The 24546-nt window shown below is 38.5% G+C and overlaps 1 protein-coding gene across 9 annotated transcripts in view; it reads left to right on the top strand.

Annotated features, from left to right (window-relative positions):
• The window catches only part of KMT2C (lysine methyltransferase 2C), a 193429-nt gene that overhangs the window by 125952 nt on the left and 42931 nt on the right, over positions 1–24546 (top strand). For 6 of the 9 annotated variants that reach the window (XM_042044205.1, XM_042044206.1, XM_042044207.1 and 3 more), the window contains 11 exons: positions 2198–2299; positions 2465–2569; positions 3721–3902; positions 4607–4771; positions 5370–5479; positions 10864–10929; positions 12374–12586; positions 15301–15429; positions 16665–16784; positions 19269–19399; positions 20999–21185. In XM_042044205.1, the coding sequence (XP_041900139.1) occupies positions 2198–2299; positions 2465–2569; positions 3721–3902; positions 4607–4771; positions 5370–5479; positions 10864–10929; positions 12374–12586; positions 15301–15429; positions 16665–16784; positions 19269–19399; positions 20999–21185 (1510 nt within the window). The remainder of the gene's footprint in view (positions 1–2197; positions 2300–2464; positions 2570–3720; positions 3903–4606; positions 4772–5369; positions 5480–10863; positions 10930–12373; positions 12587–15300; positions 15430–16664; positions 16785–19268; positions 19400–20998; positions 21186–24546) is intronic. The other 3 variants (XM_042044211.1, XM_042044208.1, XM_042044213.1) reach the window with 3 other exon arrangements.

A 24546-nucleotide genomic window follows, 5' to 3' on the forward strand; every position in this document is an offset into this window, starting at 1 on the left:
AGTTAAGCTATTTAATACATGAAGTGTTTTTAAAACTTGAAAATCCTACACAGTCCTAGTCTGCTCTCATAAGAAGAAGGATTTCAGTATGAAAAACTTGGAAATCCGGACTCCAAAACAATTCATAATCTTGTTCCCCACTGTGGACTTGTCCTATTTGAATGTTCCTTTAAAAGTTTGATTACCAACTAGCCCTGGAGATTTTGAGAGACATCCTGTCCCTTGTGTTCAGAGAAGGACTTGATCAGAGCTGCATTTTTTGTGTTCTTACATGTAATCTATTTAAATTTATTGTCACACTTTCTGCTGCCCGTGTAATAGTATCTTGGAATACTCTGGTGTTTATGATCTGAAAAAGGAACAGTCGTATCTATCATTTTTCCCTTTTAAAGCATTGGATGGTTAAGATTCGTAAGCAAATCTGTAATTTTAAACATACAGGATGAATTCCACTTAGGCTAGTCACAGACACCTTAATGAATTGGAGGCATCCACATAATTATTTTGGTGTTACAAAGCACAAATCTGTACTTCAAGAGAAGCTGGGGTTTATAGATCAAACTTCTAAAAGTTTTTGTAATTGAACAGAGGAGAGTGGGTTAGGTAACTTGCTGTAAATACAAAACAGACATCACTCTCCACAATTTCCTACAGAAATTTCTTCCTTTGCATCATCAAGTAGATGGCAGCTCCAGAGTTCCAGAGATGTGGCTGCCTTCTGATAGATTAAGTTAGCAATACCAAGAAATCAGCCTTTTGCCAGATAAACGTTTGAAATGGGAGTATTTTCAGTCAATTTGCACAAAGTGATTCTTACTCAGCATGGGATCAGTGGACAGTCACACATACTTGGACGTACCTTGGTGTCTCTTGGGACTGGGGAAAAAGGTGGCTACAGGTTAACCCATGGTGGGTCAGTGCTGGGATTCAGCAAACACCAACATTGCAGCGATTCAGTCCTTCAAGTTCTGCTCTTTTGAATGTGCAATTACAAGAACTTCGTGGAACCTGTGGAAAAGTGGGTAAGGGAAGTGTTCTCCCTGAAGGTATCCAGGTGTTTCAGGTGCTTTGTAGTTAGCTGGTCAGTTACAGTTGTGCTGTAGTGCTCTCAACTATTTGGTAATTAAAACACATAAAGAATATATTCCCGTTTTAGCTGTTTCTCAGTAAATGCTGAGTTTCAGGAGGATTCCTCTAGCTGATGGAATGTCCCTAGAGTTATGTTTGGATTTATAAAATACTTAAATTATTATTTAAACAAAACTTACCTGTGTAGGATTTACACTATATTTAAAATAATCCTCATTTATATAAGTGGAAGAGCTGGTAACATGAAGTTACATTTCTCTATCATGCATTTGATCTTTTATATGGAACTCTGTGCCCTTATATTCCTGGTTCAGAGATGGTAGTTGGGCCTTTTAGTTTAAATTCATGGACAGCAAATTCTGTATTGCAGGTTTCACGTGAAAGTCAGAACACAGCTGAAGTCTTTCATTCTTGTTTCTCTTCCTCAGAAGCTGTACATACATGAATATGTTGAATTAATAAAGGTCAGGTCAGAATAAAAATCACTTTATGAAAAAGAAAAATGACTGTCTATAGTAAGAGCTGATGGATTGAGATCCAAACAGCTGTTTCAAGTTTTTAAGGTCAAGATAGGTAAGCCTCATAAACTGCTTACAGCAAGTAACTTCAGAGCTCTTGCTTTTTCCTCTAATACACTTGGAACATTAGATAAACCACATTTTAGGCAATATGGGACAAACTAGATTTCTGCAGTTGCTCTTTGAATTAATACTCAAAAGTCTGTCGCTGCAATTAACTTTCTGATAAAAAGAACTTCAGTGTTTACATGCAGGGAGCAGAGCAGACTGGGTGCAGTATGACAATTTCTGCTTAGTGATCTTTTTCTTAGACTGTGTCTTTCATTTCCGTTTGGAAGTGCAGTGGGGTAATATGTGAAGGTGGAAAAGGAGAGGAAAGAATATGTCTGTAAAGCTATAATACTGATGATTCTTGTATTGATGAAAAAATGTGAATTAACGCAGTAATTTCTGATGGAGGTATCTTTTCATAAAAGTTTAAACTGTATGAATAAATACTTGCAAAACTCTTACTTAGGGAATGTTTCATTTTATCTCATGTCTGAGAAAAAGTGATGTGCTTGCCATTTGTATTTTGTGTTTTTTAATAGGTCACAACCATGGATATTTCATCTAATAAAGATGAGGAAGAAAACTCAATGCATAATACAGTTGTCCTCTTCTCTAACAGTGACAAGTTCACTCTCCATCAGGTTAGGATAATAGTTATGATTTTTCTTTTTGTTTCCCTACTCTTAATTAGAAAAAAGTTAAGGAATGTCCTTACAAGGAGCAAGCTAGTTGGATTGTACAGTTACATGTTTTCAGAATGTAGTGTCTGGCACGTGTTGAGAGTCTGCTCTTCTGTGTCATTGCAGGATATGTGTGTGGTTTGTGGGAGTTTTGGCCAAGGTGCTGAGGGCCGGTTGCTGGCCTGTTCCCAATGTGGGCAGTGTTACCATCCATACTGTGTCAGTATTAAGGTGAGTGCTATTGTTACACATAAAAGTTGCTTGATTACACTGTTTTCATATTGTACTTTGATAGCACTATGCTGCCTTTGGTTTTGTGGTAATTGGGGGAGTCATTAACTTGTTAGATATTCATCAGCTAATGTGACCATTATTTGTATGCGACTTGTGAAAGACTTTAATTAAATGTCATTTTATAGTATGCATAGCCTCAAGAGAAATTAACCTTTTTGTAATTTCACAACCGTAAATAGCGCTGATTATCCAGCAGTTGGTTAAAATAACAGTTTGAGATATAAGCTTTAAACGTAGACACAAGCAGAATTAAAAACAAAGAAAAAATTATACTGCATCTTCATTTACTAGGGACATAAGGTTTAGTTGATTCAATTTGCCTGTTGGCTGTCAGAATTGACAGCAGTTGGAGTGGTTAATTAATACATTTTACATTCATTAGTCTAGGAGAGAATGTGTGAAAATTAAATTTGAATGCTGTGAAATGACCTAGCAAGCACAAAATAAGCTATTTACTGCAATATATACACTATACACTTTTCATTGGTTGTGATATATCTGTGTAAAAGTGGGATTTTTTTTTAAAACATGTCAAAAAACTTTATTTTGCACATACTTTACAAAATGCCATATGCGTATTTCATGCAATTATAATTTGACTTTTTGTTTATATACTACTCTTGCATTATATATCAGTTGCAGTAAGTTAGCTGTTTGCTTCAGATGACTAAAACTCCAGCACTGTGGTCACATCATGAAATGAGAGGATCAGGTTTGAGGAACCAGAATGTACACAAGTTTCTGGGACCTGGCAAGATGCATCCCAGAGTCCTGAGGGAATTGCCTGATGCAGGTCACGCCACTTTGCGTATTTGAAAAGTCCTGGCAGTCAGGTGAAGTCCCAGGTGACTGAAAAAGGGAAGCATTGCACCTGTTTTTAAAAAAGAGTAGAAGGGAGGACAGTTTCTTTCTGTTTAATCCATTCCTGTTTATTGAAGCTTCAGAAAGTCTAATTGATGAAGAGTTCCTTGAGATGTGGGTGGTGTGCCCAGAAGAGCATCCTGAGCTCCACAAGCCAGAGCTTAGTTTATGCATTGATCACACTTCACTGAGCCATTTTTAACTAATTCTCACCTTGCCTTTTGCAGATTACTAAAGTGGTACTTAGTAAAGGTTGGAGGTGCCTGGAGTGCACAGTGTGTGAAGCCTGTGGGAAAGCCACAGATCCAGGGAGACTCCTCCTGTGCGATGACTGCGACATCAGCTACCACACCTACTGCCTGGATCCACCCCTGCAGACCGTGCCAAAGGGAGGCTGGAAGTGCAAATGGTGTGTTGGGGCCTGGGGTCAGAAATGCTGACTGCTGGCCTCCTCTGCTTCTCCCTGTCACTTGGTGTTTGTGATGTCAGTTGCATTGTAACAAGGTTTTTATTGTGTCTAAGTCAGGTGTATTAAACAAAGCTAACAAAATGCTTTTTTTGAATTGTTTCATTCAGTTACCAGTCTATTAAGGAAACTCTTATCTCCTCGTAGAACTGCTTCTTCGTACTAAAAAATGCATAGGTAGAAATAGACAAAATATTCCTTTTGAAACTCTTAGCAAAAAAAATTTCCAATTTACATTCATTGTAATCATCCCAGTGTTCAGTTGGAAAAATGAATGGGTGGTTCACCCAAGTCTTCTTGAAATAAAACCCTGTGAAAACCATTTGTTTTACTTGGGTGAAACACAAACAGACCAGACCTCTCACATGGTTAAGTCTCAGGATCTCAAAGTGAATGGCAACTGGAATGAGGAACTGCTTTGACCTCCTGAGCTGTTACAAGAACCCATCTGCCTGCTTTTGCAGTTTGAAAGGAATTATTAATTAGGAACTTTCTTTAAAAAGTATAAAAAATTTTGTTAAGCATTTGTGGTTAAACATGTTGTTAAGTTAAAACTTACTCATCTCGTTCTAAGTGGGAGAGATTTAAAGCCACAAAATGATCTTCCTATGAACTGTAAGTAATAGATCTTTTTGTCTGTTCTGCAGGTGTGTTTGGTGCAGACACTGTGGAGCAACTTCTCCAGGTTTAAGATGTGAATGGCAAAATAATTACACGCAGTGTGCTCCCTGTGCAAGTTTGTCAACCTGCCCAATCTGTTACCGCACATACAGGGATGAGGAGCTTATAATTCAGTGTAGACAGTGTGATCGGTAAGGACTTCTAATATTGCACATATTTTTCCTGTTCAAGTCTTATTTTAATTTTTTCCCCCTAATGTAAAAGCATAGAGATGAAGGAAGTGGTCTTGTGGTAAAGAACACTGGATTATTGAGTCTCAGAAGTCTCTCAGTAGTTCATTCCTGATTGTACCACAGACTTAACTGTCTGACTCTGGGCAAATTAATTAATCGCTCTGTGCCTCTTCCCCCCTGCCCTGTAAAAACAAAACTAATTTACCTCACAAGACTGTTGTTGTGAGGCTGAATCTAGATTACATTGTATGAAGTGATTAAAATTATCGCAATATAGGGAGAAAATTATCATACTAAAACATATTTGGGAGATTGTTTTATAGAGAGTTCCTCCCTGTGGAGGGACAGAATTGATCTCCTGCTCTTTATGCAGGATGTAACACACACCACTGTAGGGGAGGCTGTATATGGAAAACCTGATTCTGTGGTTTCTCCCTAAAAGAATTCAAACTAAACAACTCTTTCCCATTTACTTGGACCATAGACTGATACTTGGGTCTCCTAAAACACCACCTATTTCCTTTAAATTGTATTTTTTCCCCCACTTAATTTCTAGATGGATGCATGCAATCTGTCAGAACTTAAACACAGAGGAGGAAGTGGAAAACATAGCTGATATGGGTTTTGACTGTACCATTTGTAGGCCATACATTCCACCAACAAACGGTAAGAAGCCGATTGAAACCAATGGCAGGATTGCACACTGCAATAAATAGGTCTGGGATTGTGTTACGGTTCTGTGCTCTGATGGAGGTTTGGCTCGTGGTAGAAGTAAGATTTTTACTGTGTTTGTTTTAAGGGCTCTTGTGGAAGTGTCCACGGCTTTTTCACACCCTCAAGTGATTTAGGCCAGAGGAAACCTCATGGGAATTCTGGGTAGAGGTATTGAAGATAAACTGCTAAGAGCATTTGGTAGTGAAGGGGTCAAAGGCTTTGTCAAGTGGAAGGAAGAAAGCCCAGTTGTCCGCAAAGTTATATCTGCAGAAGAATCTGAAAATTATTTCTAAGCAGAAAAACTTTGTGTATTTTGATGCTTTTGAGGCAGCAGTAGCTGTAACAACAGTCTGTGTAAGCGTTTTTCCCTTCCTTCCTCGTGATTTCTTAATGCCTTTTTCTCACCTCTCCCAGTATTCAAGACCAGTGCTTCCCTCCCTAGCGGCAATCTCTAAAAGAATTGGCCATACATTTTTGTTTGGGAGTTGTCACTTCCTTATTAATTAAAGTGTGTAATTCCTTAATTAAAATGTGTAATTCCTTCTGATGAACTTTGGTCTTCTCTGGACATGGATACCGACAGCCTTGTTGCTCTGTATCACGGTTCTGTAGCAGTGGTGCTTCAGGAGCCGAGGTTACTGCAGTTCAAGCACATTTACAGCATCTGGTTCCATGGGATGGTGCTGGTTAATGTTCCTGTGAGTGGCCTGTCAGCAGTTAGGTTGGCCTGTGACATGATTTATAGTCTTGTTGCAAGGGTGATAGCCCAGGTCTGTTTTCCCTGCATGTCAGCTCAGGGAAGTTGCTGCTTCAGTCAGCTGCTTTAACATTGACACCTATTCCCATTTTTAGCATAAGCACATGAAAGTGTTCATATTACCCCTTTATTGGGGTATCACAGGAGAACAGTAGGAGGAAGGTACAAGAACTAAGCAAATGTTTCAAGAAATACTCGTATCCACCAAGAAGATGTCAGTAAGATTGTTTTTCCTGATCAAGATTGAAGAGGTTGTGAGGCATGCACTCGAGAGGTCTGCCAAGAAGAGTTCAATAGAGCATCTAATGTCCCTTAACACTAGCATGTCCTCATCACAGCAGTAATTGTAACTTACTGACCTGACCCTGGAGGTTTATATACTCCCTGCTGGAACACTTCCAAGTAGCCCATTTTTATCACTTAATAGAAGAATGACTAATGCTTCTGTATTTCTGCAAGTCACTTCATTGTAAAGGTTTGCTTTGAAAAATTCAAAAGGAGAGAGATTTTGTAAGTGGAAAAAGCAAGAAACTTGCAGATATTACACAGATTTCTGTTTATTTTGATAATAAGCTTTGAGTCCTTAAAGCAAAAAGATCCAATTAAATACTCCTTCCTTTCTCTTTGGAGTTGGCAGAGCTATCTTTTAGAGAGAATTAAAACCCATGATATGTGAGATGGAGCAGCTTCACAAGATGGTATCAGAGGTGTTTCACTTCAGGCAGAAGCTGGTCCCCCCTGAGTTAGTTCTTCCTGCTCTCCTCTGTGAAGTTGTGTTGCTTAGGTTTGGGTTCCAAGGAATAGGAACCAGTCCCTTGGGGGTTCCCAAGCTTTCTTTGCAGGTTTTTTTCACCTTTTTTATATGAGAAGTTTGTCCGCTTATTTTCTTCTGTTTTGACTCAGTATTAAAGCCTCTCTAACACATGTACATTTGCACAGTTGCATGTCTGAATGTGTCCTTTGATGCATGTTCATAGAAATACCTGCATGTACTTCTATATGAAATGTTTTGATCTTTCGTGAATTCTTCTAAAATTCCTCTGAAAATTTTCTGTAATTTTTTGTTTAAAAGTGAGAAGAATTAGCATTTGATAAACTTAGAGAAACAAATGTTAGTTAGCAGTAGAAAGCTTCTTAAAATGTACCATATTGTGGGATTCTTACTGGGATGGTTCATACCCTTTCCATTTGATGCATCATAGATGTGTTGCAAGTATTATTCCAGGGTTTTTAACCACTTTCTTTCTAGAGGAAACAAGAGCCCCTCAACCTAATGAACAAAACATTGCAGGTGTACTCTTGGTGAAAAGTAAATGGCTCTAGTGTGTAGGTATTGAGAAGGAGCTTTCATTTCTCTTCCTAGTTCATCATACCTGATAATCTTACGAAGTCATCTTCTTCAGGAAACAGAAATAAAAGATAGTGTTTTTCTTCTTGAACGTGCATAAATATCAAAAGCCAGAATGTGGTAGGAGTTGTTCCAGTGTAGTGTACCAGAAACCTTCATTACTAGGTTATTGTGAAATAACCATCTCTGATCAGTGTTTTATCAGGTTCCTTTTAGTACTGTCCCAAGTTATAACATACGTCCCCCAGCATATTGCTGTGTCCTGTAGAAAAATTTTCGAATTCTCATGACTAGATGCTAGCAGGTAACAGCTTTAGGTAGCAGCAGCTTTTCCCCTGTGCTGTAATTCTTGCACATTCAAGAGAGGTGTGTGTCTCTCTCATCCACATCCACTCCTGGACAAGCAGTTATTGACCATCTACTCATCAGTTCTGCCTTTGTGTCATTTGCCCTTGTATGTCATATGCCCCATTTGCAAATTCCATCCTTCCTCACTTACTCCCATCCTTTCTTCATCCAAGCTCCAGCTTCCTCCTCCCTTGGTGCTGTTTTTGTTCCCCTGCAGGATGCAGAGGGACCAGCTCTATCTGGTTTTCTGTAACCAGTTAGAGCTGATCTGATTGCAGTTTTCTGAAGCTGCCTGGGTGCAGTTATTCCTCCTGGAGCCCAAGTAAACATGCCCATGGAGGAAGTGAGGATTTGGTATCATTTACCCCTGTCCGGGGGTGCCTGATACTGCCAGTGAGACACATTGTGGCTGGCAGTCTCTATTGTATCATTTTCATTAAACTGATAGAATTTTTCTTCTCTTTGAAACTTAATTCTGTGTACTGTACAAATACAAGATACAAACCCAACATAGTACTCTGTGTTAAAAAAACAACTTTGGAATTTTTTTATTATTTGGCACATTTACTACATCAGCTCTAATGTTCTTGTGTTACTGTATTTACCAAAAAAATCCCTGTGTCATTGACAGTTATGCGGGCACCCAATAAAGAGTGCTCTGCTAGTGCTGTATTTGTACATCAACCATTCCACTCTGTCCCATGTGCTGGTTTCATTTTTTCTTAGAATTGTTCTTTTCTATTACAGCCTTAAAAATGGAATCCCCTTTCTTTTCTCATCATACTGTGTTCCGTTGCAATTATTTACTTTCAGCCGAAGCTACTAAATGCTGTACAGTATTCAGCACATTTAAACCCTTTTGCAGATAAGTTGAACAATTTTGGTTAAACTTTGGCTGAATGCCTCAGAAAGCACTTTTTTTTCCATTTTAGGTTTTTTTCTTTCCTTTGGGTAGGCTTCCTCTAACAGTACTATGCTTTTCTGCTATCCATTTTATTGATTGTAATCCTTAATCTGCACTCTAATTCGCTCATTTCCTGGAAGTCTGTTTTTTACTGTCTTCAAACACTGTTTGTGCAGTTTTTGTGAGTGGGTCTCTGAAGGCCTCACCTGTGTCACTATCAGCTTGTTTATTTGAGTATTTCAACTCTATTCAACCTCCAGAGCTAAAATTGTTCAGTCTGACCTGGATGAGAAGATCTCTCTGTTGTTTGACTTTTAAATGAAAGATTTCAAATTCCTGTTCACAGCTGTCTTCCTGAACTTCATGTTTACCTTAGATTCCAATTCAATGATTCCTACTTCAGTCTTAAAACATCTTGTAAATTATAACCAATTAAATGAACAGATGATGTCTTATTCCCCTTTGAATAGTTCTTACAATCTGCCTATTTTCTGTTGTTTCAGTACAGTGTTTTGAGTATCTTCCATTCTACAGCTTGTCTATTATTTTTTGTTTTTCTCTGCCTCTGTGTCTTTCTCAAAATGTCATATTTAATTTATTTTCTTCCTTGTCTTTTCCCCCCACTGTTACATTCAGTTTTTCAGTAGCTCTCACAGGCTCCTTTCATTTACTAATTGCATGAAATACTGGTTTTCTGTAGGTTATACCCTGTGCATTAGTTGCACATTACATAAAACTTTCAAAGCACTGTCGTTTTTGAAGACTTGAACTTTCCTTAAATTTGTTTATATGCCTAGAAAGCATTCTGTAGTTTTCATACTCATTTTAAGTGTTACTCAGAAGCTTTTGTGCTTTTCCTAGTCTTGCCCTGGCTCCCACGGTGTTTTTGAGGTGGGGAGCAGCAGCACACGTGCCATGGTACCATGGTTGATGTGACACACGAAGCCCCCCATGGGTTCTCTGCCTCAGGGGTCTCATCTTGAGTGACAGACACAAAGGAAATACTCCAGATACTATCTTGAGTCCTAAATTCAGCATGAATAAATTTCTAGGCAAAAAAAGGAAAAAAGCATGGATAAACTTGCCTCTGTGGTAATGCTAACTGTGCCAGACTAACAGGTTTTCTGATTCCAGTTCAGTGTTTGTGAGATAGAAGCTCCTAATTTTCACTTTACTTACTCTGTGTAATCTCTGTGAAGTCACTACTAATATTAAAATTTTAGTCTACACATCATAGGTGAGTGAAGCATGATTGCAGTTACGTAGTTAAGGCAAAAGGGAAGAGCATTTCTGCCCACAGCAAAATGGCATTTTGATTATTATTTTCCAGTCACACTGTTCCACTGCTTCCCTGTAGCACACAAGCTGTAGTTTTTAGGTTGAGTTTCTGCTGTTCCATTTATCAATACTCTTTATCTGGAATAAGAATTACCCTATCTAACTAACACAGGTCTTGTGTTATCTGTTCTCAGATACATCAGCCTTCTCATAAGTGCTGTGTAAGAGGCATGACAGCACAGACACAGCGAGAATCTTGTGTGCAAGCTCTGGGAGTGTGCTGGGCCCGCCTTGGGGAAATACTGGTCAATACCAACTTCACAAAACCCTCCCATTCTTAATGATTAGGGCAGCAAAACCTGAACATCGTGGCTAATGTAGAGGTTGCTTTCCAACCCAATAGATCCAGTGTATTCATTTGCCCTTGGTCCAGTAGAAAGAGATAATTTCCCATTGAGTTCAGTGCTATTCCAGTGCCATTCTTGGCTCGAGGAAGCTGGAGAACTTCAGTTTATATCAGGCTTGTTTTGTAGTCACATCTGTGATGCTGAAAAGCCCTTTATTTTAAAGGTGCAAGTAAATAATTGCCAGCAGTATAAATCAGGGAGTTTAGCAGAACTGTCTGAAGGAAAATTGATAGTTTCAATTTAAATCAAGTCACCAATTTTAAAAGTTGAAATTATTTTCCTTATATTTTTCAGTGCCTTCTTTGGACTGTTGTGATTCATCAGTTGGAGCTCAGATTATTTCAAAATCAAAAGAACTAGGTAAAGAATGTAAATGCTTAATATCTGATCATTTAGCGTATTTTAAGGGTATATTTTTACATGAGACAAAAATACCTTTTCCTATGGTTTTGTAACACACAGCATTAACTGTCCTTCAGTTACCACAGCATGCTTTCCATTTTTTTTCCTCATTCTCTCTTCTTCTCTTTTGCCTGCCATACCTGCCCTATAATAATTACTTTAAATTATGCTTTGATCCTGCAGTCTTAGTTGCTTGCCTTAATATCAGTGATGATAACACAGTGTGGCTGAGTCAAGCATGTACACAAATGTTTACAGGCTTGAGCTGTTAGAAGGATGCAGCTTTTCTGTATTTGTCTGGCTTGTGCTAGGAATTTATAATCCTGACAAGCCTACTCACAAGTCAGTCTTTATAATGATAGCACCCAGCAGCTGCCGCCATGTTAGAACAGCTTCCATCACATCAGAGTTTTTTCTACTTGACACCTTCTGAGAGAAGGTTCTCCCCTCAAATACTCAATCTGAAAAGAATGTGAGATGTTTTCGAAACACACACCTTTCATGTTCAGTGTAAGAAGGCAATCAAGTAGGAAGAATTTGTTCAGAACCAGCTGTATTGTCAGATGTTACATGAGGAAATGTTTTTGGTTAAAGGGAACAAATGTTATTATATTTGTATGTTTTCAAAAGCTGTGTAATCAAGTCATGATTTAATTGGCTTCAGAAAGCTGAAGCATCATTGCAGCGTCATCATTATTTGGCAATTCCCTGAAAGTTCCCAAGCTTCCACTTGCAGGGCCCCAGCACAGGTGACAGGGCCTTTCTGCATAGTGAATTAAGGAATGTTAGAGCTTATCAGTGGACTCAATTGTCACGTAACAGCTTGAGGAGGAAGCAGTCTTGCAGGTCTTGGGAGACTTGGGTTCTCCCCAAGATTTCCAATTTGATCTTGAGCAGCTCAACTTGATACAACTTGGGTTTTTTGTCTGCCTATGAAGTAGGGCTGATAACTTCTCTGAGTTACCAGGAGTTCTGGGAGGTTTAAGATCATTAATAAGTTAAAGTGCTGAGGGTTGGATGGGGGCCTTGACTCATAAGCAACAGGGACCCAAAGTATGACTTGCACAGTTTCCTGTGGGTGTCAGTAATACAGAAATACCCTGCAAAACACCAGTTTCCATAATCAAATCGTTCTTTCTAATGAGTCCTTGACATAAATTGTTTCATAGCAGTGTAATGGATTATTGCTGGGTTTGTCATCAGACTCTAAATCATAAAGCTTTAACTGTAATGTGTAAGACAGTATCAGATATCTCTGGTTTATTGGTACGAATTTCTTCACTCATGGGTCGGCTCCATACATGTGGATTATTAACTCTTGTAAGTGCTATTCCTAAAAAATCTAAGACTTGTAAATTAAAAGAGTTTTATATTGCTGTTATGATTCATTCAACTTTTATAGACCCACCGAAGACATACACCCAGGATGGAGTCTGCTTGACAGAATCGGGCATGTCTCAGTTACAGAGCCTCACTGTTACAGTACCAAGAAGAAAACGGACGAAACCAAAGCTTAAACTGAAGATTATAAATCAGAACAGTGTGGCTGTGCTTCAGACACCCCCAGATGCCCAGTCAGAACACTCAAGAGATGGGGAGATGGATGACAGTAGAGGTAGCAGTCTACTTTCGGCATGTCTTGTAGCTTGGAGTGTTGCAGTACCTGTGTGTATTGCAAATATCCCTGGGAGTTCTTACTCCACTGATACTCCTGTGTTCTGTACAGAATGTTTTATGGAAATTTCTTGTACAGTAGTTATGGCTCATTGTTGTTCCTTTCAGGAATTTTTCTTGTTCTGTTTATGGGTCATCCATCCTATAGGAAACTTGCGTTTCTAGGGCTGCCAGCTCTGGAAATAGGAGATGACTTTTTGTCTCATCTTTGGGTTACCTGTGGGAAACATTGTGCATTCACTGAGTACAAGTGTACTCAAATTCAGTGCAAACTGTTTGAAAGTGGTGGCTCAGCAAAGCAACATCTGTATCACTGAAAAGCTGGTATTAAAATCAAGTGGGAAAGTGGAGTAAAAAGTTCTTTGCTGAGAGTATTTCTCTTTTCTGAAAGAAAAAGGTGAGCTGGCCTGAGATTCAGTGATCTGGGCTAACACCACTTATGTGGTGCAGCAGCATTGTCCTTGCTGCGGTCTGGCTGTGCATCCTGAGAAGGGTGATGCCACAATAGGTGTTAGTCGTGACCTGGGGAAAGGCTCCTTCCAATGGCAGGTGTGAAAGTTACTGCTTTGGTCATGTAGGTGTCTCTTTGGAGAGGAACAGAGGTACACAGGTGCCCCACCTCCCCACAATTCTGTTAACGCAACACTGTCTTGGTAATCAGATTAAATGTCATAAGAAGCAGCTTATTTTAGCTGCAGAATGTACTTGAGATAACTGGGTAGTTCAGCCATCAGTGAAGTTTCAGTTTTAACTTGATAGTAGAAGGTATTGTTCCTCTTGTTTGATGAACACATTCTTACCCTCTGTTATTGACTAGAACGACTTTTTTTTTTTATAATAGCTTCCTTTATTTCTTTATAACCTTTATAACATTTTGGTTTTCTTTCATTTTGTCCAGTATTCACAGGATTTGGTATGCTATCCTAGCATTACACAGACTCTGAAATTTCTCATCTCATACTTTCATATTCTCCGTCAGCTAGGTTGTTGAAAGCAAAAAATGCTTTTCAATTTGGAGGCAGCTAGTCACTTCTTCAATGGTTAATCATCTTTACTTTTAAAAATATGTGCCTTTTTTCTCTATGACTTTGTCTGACTTAATTATCTGCTTATTGGCTTCCATCAGTGGTAGGTCTTTTTGTGTAGGTAACAGGATATATAGATGTGATAGCAGGGTAAGAAAGGGAGAGCCAGAGCTTCCACGACTTCAGTTTCAGTTCTGATCACCTTTCGTTGCCTTTTTTCAAGTTAAAGTGCATCCATGTGTGCGATGGTAACAGCACAGCAAGTACACAGATGAGCTGGATTCCCTTGTAGCTCTGTGTGTGTAGGGCTCTACTCTGTAGAGTAGTCTGTGTCTGTCTCTGAACATCTGGAATTTTTGTATGAGCATCAGGATGAATAAAGCTGTACCATGGCTTTGATTGGAGTACACAGTGTAGTAATCCCAGGGAAAAAGGAAAAACCTCTTATTTTGACTCTTGATGTTCCAGGTGGAAAAAAGAGATTTTGTGTGAGAAAACTGAACTTGCGTTTTGCCATTTTGTTGCCATCTTGTCTATAGGCTCTTGTCAGGTTCAGCATTTCATTGGGTGTTCTACATTTTAGAGTCTACTTGGAAGTTGAGCTTGCTTTGGGAGCTTCAGCTTGTTGGCCTTTGCCAAGCCACTGGCCTTGTTGGTAGAACTCAGTAAGGTCTTTATCAGTGGGAAAGTCTGGGCCATGACCCAGCCTGTGGAAGAGTGAGGGTTGCAGTTCTACCACAGCAGAAGTGGTGTGAAGGAGTCCAGCTCTGTCTAACAATATTTTTCCCTCCTACAACTTCATGGGGTTTTAGTCCATCTAAAATTATACACCTAAATCCAAAGCAGAACATCAGAATTCCAGTATCTTCTTGGGATGAGAATATGCTTAACATTTCAGAAGCTTTATGGTAAAATGAAGATGTAAGGTCTTTTTGGGGATATCAGGAAGAGTTAGTTCCCTCTCTCTTCAACACCAAAGGCTTTTTAATGTCATCATACTTTACATCTATTTCTACCCTGCTTTCCCACAGAATATAAACTAACTTTGAATTATAGTCTTCATCTTCAAGGCTGAGTAATTCCTTTGGGCTGAATTTTGTATTAGATAAGTCAAATTCCTCTTCATAGATCAGTCTGCTTTCAGTCAGTCACATGGCTTCAAGTCATGAACCCACTGCACTAAAAAGTCATTACACTTTAACTTCCAAGTGCAAGCTGCAGTTTTTCAGTGTCTTCTCAATACAAAGAAAGCCCTATCAAACAAAACTGAGGAGGACAACGAACAAAAGGAAGTTTATCTTGGTAAATTGGATCCATATTCTTTGATGGTATGGCTAGAGATTGCTCAGACACTTAGCATAAGCCTCTGAAGGAGGTACCAAAAATTTTCTCTGATTTACATACATTAATTGTAGCATTTATTCTCTGGTTTTGTCTAAACATTGTCTCATAGGAAATGTGTGTATAGGTAGGGTGGGTTTCCCAAAAATGTCCAGGGATTATGCTTATCTGTCACCTTTTGAAAAGTCTCATTCTCAGCCAGTTTCTCAGAAAACAGATGTAGAAATTTTGGAAATAATCATTTTCTTTCCCTTTTTCAGTTAAAGTTACCATTGCCTCTTTTCTGCAGAAGGTGACCTTATGGATTGTGATGGAAAATCAGATTCCAGCCCAGAACGGGAAGCTGTGGATGATGATACCAAAGTGGCTGAAGGAGCTGATGGGATTAAAAAAAGGAAGCGAAAACCATACAGACCTGGTAGGATGAAGTAACTTAGATCATTGTGTGTCCATTGTTAATTTTTTTCTGTATAATTACAAAAAAAAATATTAGAAAACAATATGAAATTCTGAAGTATTCTACTATTTATTGTTGACTGTAGATTTTTTTCCCTATTCTGTTTAAAGTTCTTTTTTTTCCTCTTACCGAAACACATTTCTAAAGGTTGCTGGTCAGCAGTGCACTTGTTCTCAGTGTGCTGTCACTTACTTGTAGTAGTTCAGATCTGTGCCTTGTGCTGATCTTAACTTTATATGAAATTGTGCTGTATGTCTATAATTGGTGAAGGACAGTTTTTATGTGTGTATGTATATATATATCTGTCAATATCTGAACTTCTGAGAACTTTTTGCAGTTATTTTACTTGTTTTCTGAAATACTTTAAAAGAGTAATTTACCAGCCATTTGCGGATTACTGCTGACAGGTGATTTTAATGAATTCGGTTATTGGATGAATTCATTTATTTTAATTTCTTAGTGCAGTTGACTCTTAATTATCCTGACTGAATTAATTAACTATGTGTCTGGGGTGCACAAACACTTGAGTTGTATCCAGATAGAATACATCTATTAGTCATGCATTAGTTTTCTGCAGCCAACAACTCCCTTGGAAAATGAAACAAATCTGTATCTGATACATTTAGATGCATACACACCAACTGCAAAGGATCAGGAGCTCTGCAGTCAGTCTCTAGTGAAGGATTCAGGAGTTTCAGGCACTATGATGTTGATTAATTATCTTTTTATTTGGGATGTGTCCTTCTCTGGTACCATCATTTACAGTGGTGGGCTCTCTAGGGCTATTTGCGAGGTTTTTTTGTGATCCTTTGAGGTTCTTTAATAGGTTTCATTTGGTAGATTGACAGCTAATTCCAGCAACTCATCAGTTTGCCCCAAGGGAGGGGAAAACCAACATCTGAAAGTTGCCAGGTTTGGCGATTTGAACTTCTTGTGGATATTTTACAGTCCTAAAATTCCAGTCTTTTTTGATTGCATATATACCACCTGAGACACAAAAATTCCAAATTTTTGTTTTGTAAAATTCCAAATGAATTTTGTAAAATTACAAATGAAAATGCCTTCAAGTATCTCAGATTCATTCTTAGACATCTAGATGCAGCAGCCCCCTTGACCTGCAGAGTAATCTTGGCTTTCATCCGTACTGTGAAACGCAGTATTTGTTCAATATGTTGAATTTTTGCTTCCTTGTTAAGGTATTGGTGGATTTATGGTACGTCAGAGAAGTCGTACAGGGCAGGGGAAGACCAAAAGATCTCTCTCCAGGAAAGATTCTTCTGGATCTGTTTCTGAGCAGTTGCCTGGCAGAGATGAAGGTGAGTGCAGGAATTTGGTTTTAAATTTATTGCGTGATGCAATAAAAACAATACAACTCATCAACATATATGTTTGTCATGTTTGTAATAAATGGCTTTATTAATTCAACTGAAAATACCCATTCCTGCATAGCTATAATTTTAACGGAGCCCATGATTTACAAAGAAACCGAAATAATGAATTGCAGGCTATTGTAGGAGATAAATAGTGAGAATTATTATTATTATTATTACTAAGTTAGATTTAGAGCAGTCCTCTTTCTGATACACCTTTCTCCAGATGTAGCCCTGGTCCAGGGGTGTCTTCTGGACCATCAGTTTTAATACTCAGCAGAGTTTCATATTCCATGAGTGTGTCTAATCAATTTTTATATATCTGTGTATGGTCTGGAAAATCCTTTATTAGAGGGTTTAATGATATGTTATTGTTGCATGAAGAAATAATTCCTTTGTATTTTAAAGTGGGTATCAGATATCTGAGAGTTTCATAAGTTGCCCTCATGTTTAATGTTGCAAAAGATTATTTTTTAAAAATCATTCCATACTAATCTGTGATACAGTAATATTTTCTAGATGTGTGTCGTATTTCCCCATGAGTGTTGCCTTTTCCAGGGCTGAAGAATCCTTGACTTTGTTGGGTGTCTTTTCCCATGGCAGAGCCATTTTCATGCCTCTGACACCACAGTTCTCGGTAGATGGGGCATCTAACAAGAAGTCAGATTTTATTCATGGGCTTTTTTCTCTTTCTTGCTGTGTGTGATCAGACTAAATTATTCCATCCATCTGGAGTTGTTCACACTAATCTAGAGACCGTTGAGGTATCATTCAGGGCAGATGTGGAATATGTTTAGTTCAGAGCCTACTCCCTGGAAAGTCAGCAGAAGTAGGCAGCTGCTTCTAAAGCATGGCTGGTACCACCCCAGTTAAAGACCCTGGCCTGTGATTTCTCCTATGATCCCTCCTTTCTATTTAGCTGTTGTGTTTTTACCCTTTGTAGAGCCAGATCAGTTTCTTGCTGTAGATTTGTACAACATGGTGGAGACTGGATCTTTGCTACAGCATCCAGGCAGTATTATTAAAATCTAACATTAAAATACCGTCTGTGCTTGCATTAGTAGAACTACTTCATGAAGCCAATAAATGCTTTTTTATCATTGCAACCAGATATTCTAGCTAAGGCCCCAGTTTATGTATGGTGCTTGCTTTCTCTTTAATATTAGTGTTACAGCTGTAGTTTCTGCTTTTTAAGTATTACTTCAGTGTAGCATACTGCCTTATTTCAGGTAGTGCTGAAAACCTTATGTTAGATCTTTTCATTTCCATAGAGGTCTGCTCCTTTAAGTAAAAAAATTTTTTAAATGGGCTAAAAAGCTAATTCCCCATTCTGGGTAACACTACAATGCATATTGTTAAAAAGCAGTATTCTTAAGCAAGTATTCTTCAGTTGGAAGTTGGAGCTTCTTTTTTGTCTGCTCAGGCACAATTGCTATTTGAGAAAAATACAAATTAGAAAATCATTGTGTGTTTTAAATCATCATAGCTTGCTGAGAGCCTTCTTCTCAGTGGCCAGTACTTGTCAGCTTTACCAGGATTTTTTGCACCCTTGTCACATCCATTAATTTTCTCTGTAAAATCTTCCTCTTAGACAGTGTAGAGGTCACAGTGTTGGTAAACCTCATTCCACTCATGGTCCTGTGGATATGCTGCAGGAGATCACTGCAGTACAAAGCAGAGCTGATTCTATTACTATGATAATACCGTTTCTTAAATAACTTGCCAGAGTCCTTAACTTCATGTAATTTGCTTTCGCAAGACAGAAGTAGCAGGACTTGAAAAGTTCTGCATTACTTGCAGTGTTTTTCTTGCCCTGTTGTAATAAAATACTGAATGATTGATGAGCACTGTGTGCTTTTGTGTTTATTAGAAAAATCAGTGCCACTCTGAAATATGACAGCTGAATAAATGTGTAATTTTTTTGAAGGGCTTCTTTATAGATTTCTTTTTCTAGGCTGTTCATTGTTTATATGATAGTTCTTTCTTAGATTTAAAAAAAACCAAGTTTTTTACTTTTAATTTGAGAAAAAATAGCGTATGAAATGAAAGGTGGTTAATGTGTAACTCAACACTGATGACACTGGAGATACCTCTTCAGTGATACTGTCTTTTCAGATATCTGGTTGAATGGAACCTATAACATCTGTCAAATTAGAGAATTCTTAGGTCACTTGGAGATACAGAAGTTAAAGGTCTGTGTGTAGCTGGGAGGTACAACAGCGATGTGCCTGGTGTCACATCTCGCATTTCCTGTTGCCAGAGCCTGGCTGGTCAGGGCAGTTCACAGCTGCATGAAAGCCACCTTTGGAATGCATCTGGAGTGATGTGCAGTAACCCATGCACCCAGAGGTAGCCAGATGTGCTGCCACTCTATCTTTAGAGCAAAATACTGAGTGTTTTATTCATTTATGCCCAAATGTTCCTTTGTAGGTTGGACAGAACAGCTGCCAGACACTCCGGTTGAGGAGTCTGTCCCAGCTTCCGAAAGTACTGAGAAAATAAAAAAGCGTTACAGGAAAAAGAAAAATAAACTTGAAGAAACCTTTCCCGCCTACTTGCAGGTAAAGCTGGTGATCTACTTCTTGTGTTGTAAATCCTTTTAAAAGCCTGATCTTCATGTGTTGTTTCATGGTTCATTTAAACCATTAATGTGTCTATTCTGATTCCAAATTGATCATTCATATGAAATGTGTTTTCTGTAAAGAACATTCATGGGCTTGCATAGAAATTTGTATATTATGGTAAATCTCCAGGATTCTGGTGTTCCTTCTCAATGTATTTGGATCTCTGCTTGTTCTGAGAGATGAGATGGGCAGAAGAATAGTTTCTTTGCTCTCTGAACTGACGTACGATGTTTCCAGATTTAGCCCTAAAGGACATCTTAGCCTGATCATGCAGCTTCCTCAACTTCTCATTTTGCTTTTGGAGGATTATAGAACATGATTTGATAGGGGAAACTTGTTTTCCTACAGTTTATTTGTTTATATGCCCTTCATCTCCCTACCACAATAATGTCTGCTCTTCCCTCCCATTAATTTCATGGTGTCCTTAGCAGGTAGGAAGCAGCAGTTGTGGATAATAACCAGGATATTAATGGTGATTGAGCAACTTCCCTTCCATTAATCAGGTTATAAACTGACTAGTTTATATATATGTATCTCACTGAGGATATTATTTGACTTTTTCTTTTCGGCCACCTTCTTCATGAAAACTTTCATTATCATGTAGATGTTCACCAAACTTCTTGGCATGAACTGTATTGGAATTGGAAGCAAAGAATTAACAGAGAGGCAGAATATTTTCTCTTGAACAAATAACTTGTATTTCATAAGTAGAGAAGTGACTTGGAAAGAAAATACTTAAACAACATTTCCTTTGGATTAATAAGGATAAATATTTTTAATGCATGTTTTACTCCTGTAAAACATACAACATTTCTTAGATTTTTTGTTGTTATTACAGTAATTGCTACCGAAAAATCTATTTTTAGATTTATTTTTAAAACTGTATCCTAAATCAAGATTTTAAAGACAACATGGAAACAGAAAGGTTGTTACATAATGAATAAAAGTTGACTTGAAAATTTGATAGGTTGTTGTCAAATTACTGAGCATTCAGGCTTAAGTGAGTGATAGCTGTTACACAATATTTTAAAAGCCACTTTTATAATGTAAGTTAAACATCTCCAGGTGTTTTGTTACTGCATTTAGACATGAGGATAATTTTGTGAAATACTGTGTATGGTCATTCCCAAAATTGAACCACAGTTGTTGATCAAGTTGCCCAGTAATGTCCCCCTTCTTCAGCTGTCCTTTTTGTGCAAGGAGAAATATTTTAAATAATAAACAAAGTGTGATAGATAATGACACCACATTGGTACACTGTCTGTGCCACATACGTGTAAGAAGATTAAAGTTTTTCTTTGTAATCTAAGGCATGAATTTAATCCTAAAACTTTGGTTTGTAGCTTCCTCAGGTAAATTGTAGCCACTTCTCATAGCCTGGAAGAGATATTGCCATACTGGAATGCTTGTGAGACTGAGACTGTGTTTTGATCTTACTATTAATCCTTGGCTTTTAATTTTAACTTTGTCATTTACCCAAATTTTTCAGCCAATACAGTGTTCTTCCTACATTGAATTATTATGTCTCCTTTGCAGGAAGCTTTCTTTGGGAAAGACTTACTGGATACCAGTAGACAGAACAAGATGAGCCTGGATAATTTACCTGAAGAGTCACTTCCACTTTCATGTAAAACAAACTTGGCCACCAATTTCTTGGATCCTTCATCTGACCCTCTTCTTAGCTCCACCTCCACTCCAGCTCAGGCAAAACTGGGACCTCAAGGTATACAAACCTAAAGTTAGTGATAATTCAGTAGCTTGTTTTTATTGTTGTAACTGGGGCTTTTCCACTCTCTCTTCCACTTTTCCCCCCACTGTATATCTGATATATTTTTCAGCATTCTGTATGTGAACTGTCCTTGTGAGGTTAACTAACACTGATATTTAGTGAGATTCAGCTCAAGGGCTCCAGCTGTTTCAGAAAGCAGTGGATAACACAACAAGTGGCACTAAAAGCAAATCTGCAACATCTTGACTATAACATCCATGGCTATAAAATCCATGAAAATTAGTTCTGTGTAAGAAAAATCATACAGTTCATTATAGATGAAAACACAGTTACTCTCATTAAAAGATATTTTTAGTAGTCTAGTGAATACTAGTTGGATGAATATCGTCCAGCTTTTCTTTTCTTTACTGTTTTAGATGATTTTAGGTTGCCAGTCTCCTCGGAATTTTTGTTTCACCATGTCCTTTCTGAACATGAGTGCCCTTTCCAGGTACAGTTTGTAGCCCCTAGGCAATCGTTTGCTTCTGCTATTGCAAAACCTTACTGAAGGTTCTGCTGAGAGTTTTGCAAATAGCCAGAGGGTTGTAAAGTGCTGCTGAAAGAGCAGCCTCACACAAAAGAGCAATTAAAGCCTTACTGTCTCCTCCAGATTATTTTTTCTCTGTGTCTTGTAGTATATGCTGTTGGCTAGAGGTGTCTTTATTTTTAAAAACTGCTATTATTTCGTGTGCATATTAGGTAATTTATGGCTTGTGTTTCAGCTGATGCCCGAAGTTTTTCCATCTGAAACTGTTTGCACACACTTATCACAGTTTCCACTATCCGGAGAGTCATTTGAAGAAAGGTCACTTACTTGTGCTTGCTATTCAATGAAAATCTGCTAAGTGAAAAGCAAAAGGCTGCATTATAATTAAACATTGATTCGTCTACAGTTGAAGTTGTGAGTAATAGACAGTGCAAAAGTTCCCCTGAAGGGGAAGCTGCTGGAGAGGAGTGTTTCATGGTCTGTATTTCTTTAGTTCCAGCATTACAAGAAGATAAGCTCACTATGACATTTTTCCACTGTGGCTTTCTTTTGAAGCTAGAGAAATTCAACTTCAGAGGTCTTTGCTGGCCTATCCAACTGCAAGATTGAAGTCACTAATGTGTTCATGTGCTATGGTAGTACAGGGCTTCAGAAATTCATGAAGTTGATGTTAATTTAATGATCTATTTTTCCAAAGTTTGGAAGTTCTTCATAAAAAAGCAGAGTTGTAAAACTTTGTAATTTCTTCTTCTTTTTATTCAGAAATAAGTAATAAAGAGGTGGCTATTAATAAATAAATCACTAGCAATGGCTTTAGTGGATAACCTATCTTCCCCATTTGACATGTGAGACACTCAAAGGACCGTGCTTTCTGGCCATAGAAATGTTCTCCACAATTGTCTTGCAACTGTTCAGACTTCCAGCCAAAATTGTGTCCAGATGGAAGCTGTTTGTTGTACTTAGAGCACCAGTGGGTGAAGTCATCTGCCGGTATTGATCAGTTCCAGTGCAATTCTTAACTCTTCGTCTCTGACTTTGTGGGACACAGTTATGTCCACAATAGCATCCCCCTGTGTGAGGAGCCCTGGTTCACTGGCTGATTGCTGAGCTCCCTTCTGGCTGGAGTTACAGAGGAGCTGCAGATGAGACCAGTGTCCCAGGGCACCTGTGATGTTTTCATCACTCCTATACAGACCTGGCTGTGAAGCAGGAACAACATGAATTGTTTGTTCCCTGCACTGGGGGCCTGCAGGACTTTGTTGTCACCAACTGTGCTGTTTTCCTACGGTACTACTTCTTCCCACAAGGATTTCTGACTCCCATGAGAGTCCTTCCTTAATTGCACAGGTCTTTTCCACAAAGAAAATATTTTTCTCTTGTAAACTCCACTTGTGTAATCCCAGGATTAAGGGTTAGATATGTTTATCTTCCAGAGAGCTCTCAAGCATCTAAAGAAGTGACTATGCTCTGCTTTCCAGCAGGTCTGTAGCACTGCTGGGGAGGGCAGCAAAGTGTTCAGGCTGCTCCTGAACTGACAGTGCATTTCAGGGTCATGTTCTGTGATTTATTTGTTCTCACACCTTGGTTAAGAGTAGCTGAACCTTTCACTAGCTAAAATTGCAGTAGTGATGAGGATTGGCAGAGCTGGACAGAAGAGGGGTTTGGGAATCGTGTTTTTACTATTAATTTCTAGAGAATGTGACTGAAGTGAGCTTTAGGCTCCCAGCCCTGATTTTTGTCCGGTTGCTGGTTTTATTTTCAGTTAGAAAAGTCACCTTTCCTGTGTTTTTGTAACACCTGGCACTCTATGCACTCTGTTCTGAATGGCAGCAACCCTTAAAATCACTTCCAAGTGCTGGAGCACAGTGCAGAGTTTTGCTCATGAGTCTCCCTGTCTGTTCATGGGTGAAGTTGAAGCTGTTGATTTGGATCTCTTGCATTCTGAGGACTGTCTGCCTCTCTCTTGAGTTTCCTGACCTGTGTGTCCCTGATGGAAAAGAGGCCACTTGATGAGGTGTGTTAGTGAAGGCTCTGGCAATGTGACCTTTCCTTTAGTTTGAAATAGCTTAAATTCATTGTATTTTTTACTGGAAGTGCTGCAAAAGTCATCTGTTCAAGTGGGGTCTCCAGAGAATGCTAAAGAAATTGTTCCTAGACAAAAAGAGAGGAGTTTTCTGAGTCTCTGCAACTGATTCAGGTGCTGCTGGGACATTTTATAGCCAGAAACGTTACTGTGTGATTAAACATCTTGGGATGGCTGCAACCCTTGGGAGAAGCATTTTTATGATTTTAGAATTTCATAAATAAACAAAAGTAACTGCATTTGAGGGATCAGGATCACAAGATAGCATTAGAACTGTACTCTTAGAGATCCAGCATTATAAGCAAATTATTTTCCTTTTTGCTTTGTCTTGGCTTTCATCTCCATTCTGAAAAGAGTCAAATTAATGAGCAGTATCGAGCTATTTGTTTGGCAGCAGATGTCAACCAGCTATTGATTGTGATCTGAAGCAGCTGACTCAAGTGATTCCGTTGTTTCCAAGATAATATTTAATACACATAGAATTAAAATAAGGAAAAAAAGAGAAGAAAAAAAGTAAAAACTTGCTTTAGATTAGATGTCTTCTGTGAATTTTATGGGTTATAGACTCCATCCCTCTTCTATCACCAGCACTCAAGTCTTTTTTTATAGTCTTAACAAACTCCAGTTTGAAAGCAGGATGGTTTTTCCAGTGTATCTCATCTGAAGGCCACTGTGGAATCTGATTGCCTTCATAGTTAGAGACCCTCTAATTTGAAGCCTGAATTTATTCATGGCCAGTTGGTAGC

This window comes from Corvus kubaryi, unplaced genomic scaffold (assembly GCF_017639235.1).
Source record: "Corvus kubaryi isolate FWS band 111438036 unplaced genomic scaffold, C.kubaryi_AGA036_p1.0 37398, whole genome shotgun sequence".
Lineage (NCBI taxonomy): Eukaryota > Metazoa > Chordata > Aves > Passeriformes > Corvidae > Corvus > Corvus kubaryi.